General features: G+C 32.0%; 1 protein-coding gene across 1 annotated transcript; it reads left to right on the top strand.

Moving 5' to 3' along the window:
- The first annotated feature begins 4,126 nt into the window (after window positions 1-4,126).
- On the top strand, window positions 4,127-4,894 carry LOC134688003 (zinc finger protein 184-like). Its single transcript, XM_063548469.1, has one exon. The coding sequence runs from the start codon at window positions 4,127-4,129 to the stop codon at window positions 4,892-4,894; it is 768 nt and encodes a 255-aa protein (XP_063404539.1).
- The last annotated feature ends 378 nt before the right edge of the window (window positions 4,895-5,272 follow it).

Here is a 5,272-nt window from a genome sequence, read left to right as displayed (position 1 = left end):
TCGCGGACTCGTCAAGCTTTAGGATAACTGTCTGTTGTTATGATTGTGAGGTGTATATTTTCGACTTCTGCAAGGTTTCAAATAACATCGAACTCATTATAATGCATCATTCGGCAATGCTCGTTTTATGTTTTCTAGCCTTTGGCTATATACCTGTATGCTATAGCGCCATGGTATTTCGTGTATGGTGTACATGTCTGTTTGCATGTTTCATATATGACCATGATGACGTCAATTGTATGTGATATATTGAATGATAGTAAGATTTCTATGTCTTGCTGTCGGTCAGGGTTCATATATTTTTGACCTTATGTTTCGAATTAATTGGCCAAGCATAACTTTTATATTTGTCAGTTTCTAAGGCACTGTAAGGATTGGAACACATTTATTTGGTCTACGGGATATTTGTAGAGATTTGTATGTCATGGTTCGATATAACAATGTAAAACAATTCAAACGAGAAAACTAACGGCCTGATTTGTATTAAAAAAAATGAACGAAAAACAAATATGTAACACATAAACCAAACAACAACCACTGAATTACAGGGTCCTGACTTTGGACAGGCACATCCATTGATAATGTGGCGGGGTTAGACATGTTAGCGGGATCCCAATCCTCCCCCTAACCTGAGACAGTGGAATAACAGTACAACATAAGAACGAACTATACAAATCAATTGAAAAAGGCCTAACTCATCAGATGGACAAAATACATTAAGCGCATTTGACACTACTAGTTAAACCCTTGATATTATAGACGTTCCATAAAATTAACTAGCATAAGTAAATCAGACGAGACATTACAGTATTTGCGCTCTGGTATTCTATAGTCTGTAGTATATAATTAAACCAATCCACATCTGCGTTGTATATACAGAACTTAAGAAAGTACTGTTGCACAAAATTTTGGTTATCGTTCAATCTCAAATTACTCATTAAAGATGCTGTTTTGCTGTAATTTGTTTGTTTGATGGATATCATTTTGGTTGAAACGTTGCTTATCCATATAATTAGCTAAATAGTGTCGGCCTGCCTGAATTGCACTTGACCAATTCTCATAGCTGAATCTTTCAAACTTATTTAGAGATATTTTAGTTGTTGTTTTTTTTAACTTTCGATGTAAAGTGTTGAATAAAAAAAATAGCTTTAATATTCATCCTTATCAACATAGTTACAGGCTTCAACCAGTTGCAAGTTTATCAAATGGTAAAAGAAATACTGATTTCTGATATCTAGTAGTAAGTCTGCTCACACATTATCTTTCACGATCAAAATAATGCGTTGCCTGATCTTTCACGATCAAGTTTGATGGATATTCAACAAATTCAAGGTTTTCATATACAAATTAATGCTTTTAAGAGAAGAACATACCTTAACTTTACTATACTATCAGTTACACCAAAGATTAAATTTCAAATATATCACGATGGACTGAAATATGACCATTATTGTAACAAAAAGCGTGTTATTTGTACTTAATTTCGTAGAAATGCATTGCGCCTTTTGTGTTTTTTCATAAAGTACTGCATATTTTCTCTTTCTTATTTCACAGTTATGTTGAGGAAGTTAAACCATTTTGACAGACATATTTTTTTGTTCGGATTTGTTCCGCGTTTTGAAAATTAAACGATTTTTTTCAAAGATTCTGACCTAGAATTTTCATTAAATGTATTTCACGATCCGTTACCAGAGCTTTCACGATCGTCGCTCAATACTTGACCGCCGTTAGATACTCTTTCACGATCATTTCTCTCGATAAACCGAATAACACCCGTGTATACAGTCATGACAGTATAACTGTAATATTCAGAATTTTTTCATTAACATATATTTTTACTGAGATACATGTATTAAACAAAGATCATTTTCAGAATTTACACGGTATAATTGCTTATCTTTTCCATCTTTAAAATCAACAATAACAAAGAAATAGTTCAACATGAAGTTGAAACTATAAAGATATGGAAATTTTTCACAAGTTCTCGGTCTATTTATATCTACATTTATGTTTTTATCTAGATGAAATGACAATCAGAGGTCTTTGGAAGTCATCTTGATACTTAATTAGATGGTTCAAGACTAAAATAAACATGAAATAAAGCTCCAAATTATTGAGCCCATGCCCTGTAAATTGTTAACTTGTACTTGAAAGTTGTCTACATATATATTCTTTCAACTTTGACTTTTATATTATTTCAGTTAGATCATGTAGATTAGAGGTACAGTAAACAACATATTGTAAAGTAGAACTTGGAATCCATACGACATTTTGGTATACAGTTAAGTCAATCATATTTAGGTAAAGTAATATGGTACTGAATTGAAATTGCTCCAATATAATTGAATTGTTATTTGCATGCCTTTTGTAAAGAAAAAATGTAGGATGAGTATATTTTGGACTATTTTCATACAAAATGAAATGATTGTCAATGGGAGATAACTCTACATGATAAACTTATTCAAAAATATATTTATCTCCCTTTCAGTAAAATTGAGAATGGAAATGGGGAATGTGTCAAAGAGAAAACCCAACCAAAGAGCGGAAAACAGCAGAAGGCCATGAATTGTGAGAAATCCCACTCTCATAGGGCATATGCATATACATGTATAACACATGTACAAATGTATACAAAGAAAATAACTAAATCCTTTGATTGTCTATAAAGAAGTTGTAGTCCAATCAACTTGAAACTTAGTACACATATTCTTTATGATATGGTCTCTCTGATTTTAATGCTAAATTAGATTTTTTGCCCCATTGTCACGGTCCACAGATCATGAACATAGAAAATAATAGTGGGGATGGGGCATACATGTACAGGGGACACATTCTTGTTTTTATTCATTTTACTGTTATAGTTCAATGAGCATGATGAGATAGAGTTGTATGCAAAATTTAACCTAAATTTGTGACCTAGTCCTTTTACTGTAACTTGACCTAAAAGTAATGCAGTCTAAATACATGTATAAACATGTACAGCAAAGGGATCATTCAACTTATTCCTTTTACTGTCTTGCTTCTCCAGAAATCAACAGTATTTATATGACATAATTTATATGCTTCATGTACATGCTCTTATACGCTTGAAGTATTTCATAAGTACTTTGCCTTTTCCTTGGCTTAATCAAAGATATTCATTTCAAAATGTATTATATGTTGTTATGACTATGTTATGATTTATCTGAAAAAAATATTGTTGAAATCAAGTGAAAGTTCTGAAGTAACTTGCTGGTGTTGTTGGAATTGTAATTAATATACAGGATTTATTTTTTATTTCAGATTTTATTTTAAGAAATATCAGATGTCACTGGTTTCATCCAGTATGGCATACAAAATACTTGAAACCCAAGATACTTTGACGAACACTTTTTTACCAGTAAACCTAGATACTGTTGATAGAGATGAGGAAAATAGAATAAAACAAAAAGGAGAAAGACTGAAACTTGTTGTAAAAATACAAAAGAAATCAATTAAAAATGAAGACGAGGTCACACAAGGTATTATAAGGTCATCATCAGACTTACCATCTGATGAAAGTTTAGATGAGGATGACTATGATTCAGTTGATGATGAAGTTGAGTCCTCAGACAGTTCAGATTGTGATGATAGCATGGCAGATGAAAAAGATTGCTTTGATTCCAATCAAGACATATCAAACTCTAGCTTACATGATTCTAATACTTTTACCATGTTGATCAATGATCATAACACAACAGTTCAGAATTCTACTAATATGTCTAAATCTGATGTAGATTTATTTGTAAAACAAACTGTTGACAAACTTATAGGGAAAGATGGTCAGAGTCAAAACTTTACTTTTTGTGATATCTGTGGAAAAATATTTAATGATAAAACAAAACATAAAAAGCACATGGAATTTCACCTAAAAAAGAAAAATCGTATTTGTCCTGTTTGTGGTCGTGGATTTTTAGATAAAACACGATTACTTTCTCACATGAGTTCTCATACAGGAGATAAATTATTCCCTTGTACCATATGTGGGAAGAAGCTGTCGTACAAATGTGGAGTGAGACGGCACATGAGAAGCCATGCTGGTGTTAAACCATTTACATGTGGTGTATGTAACAAAAACTACACAACTAAATGTTCTTTACAGGTACACATGAGATTACACACAGGGGAGAAACCATATAAATGTGATGTGTGTGGAAATACATTCACTGCACGAAGCACACTATGGAGTCATGTGAAAATTCACACGGGCGAAAAAGATCTTGAATGTGAAGTATGTGGAAAACGTTTCACATTGATAAGTACATTAAAGAAGCATTTATTAATTCACGATGAAACCTATAATGAAAGGTTTGATTGTGATATTTGTGGTAAGCAGTATATGGCCAGAAACTCAATGCAAAGACATAGAAAAACTCACTTCTTTACAGATCCTAAACCTTATAATTGTGACATTTGTGACAAAAAGTTTTCACTGGCATCGTCCATGCAAAGGCATAAAGAAATTCATTTCCGTGGAGAGATGTCGGCTGATTTTGAATGTAAATATTGTGGGAAGACTTTGTCATACAAAAGTTCACTAGCTTTACACATGAAAAGAATACATAAAATGAAAATTGATGGGACACCTTTAGAAAGTGGTGATGCTGGAATGTTTCTTGTCACAGATGATTCAGTAGCTGAAAAATCTGCTAGTTCCATGCTAGAGGATAGTAAAAGTGACGTCAATGAGGAAGAAACAGAGGAAAATAAGAATTCAGATAATGATTCGATTAACGAAGACACAGATATATCAAGTGATACTGATCCATATAAATATGCTTTAGATTTGGTTGAAAAAGAAATCCATAGACAGTTTGAAAGTACAAACAATGAAAATAGTCAGACTGAATCAAAATCTTGTGATACATCTATATAAATCAATTTCTGTAACATGTGTCAACCAACTAACTTTCACCAGCAATCTTTTTTGTCATCTTTCCTGAGTAGAAAAATAACACGAATATAAAGAGTCAAGAATATGTAAAACTTTGATTTTTCCTTAACTTATTGAACTACATGTACATCAAGCAAATTTGAAAATTGTGAAATTAAATCACAGTGAAAAGAGCTAGCAAGGTTTTAACATGAAATAAAGTAATGAATTATAAGTTAGTTTACAAAATATTATTGTCGGCTTTGTCCTAAAGAGGTTGTAAAAGTTATCTGGTTTAAAATATAACCTGGATGCTATAATGTATGTATTAAGCAGGCATGGTGTAATAATAATCAGTAATAGTACTAGGATGACTACTTT

Source organism: Mytilus trossulus, chromosome 10, assembly GCF_036588685.1.
Source record: "Mytilus trossulus isolate FHL-02 chromosome 10, PNRI_Mtr1.1.1.hap1, whole genome shotgun sequence".
NCBI classification, from domain to species: domain Eukaryota; kingdom Metazoa; phylum Mollusca; class Bivalvia; order Mytilida; family Mytilidae; genus Mytilus; species Mytilus trossulus.
The sequence above is the reverse complement of the archived record's forward strand: the minus strand, read 5'-3'. Positions and strand labels throughout refer to the sequence as shown.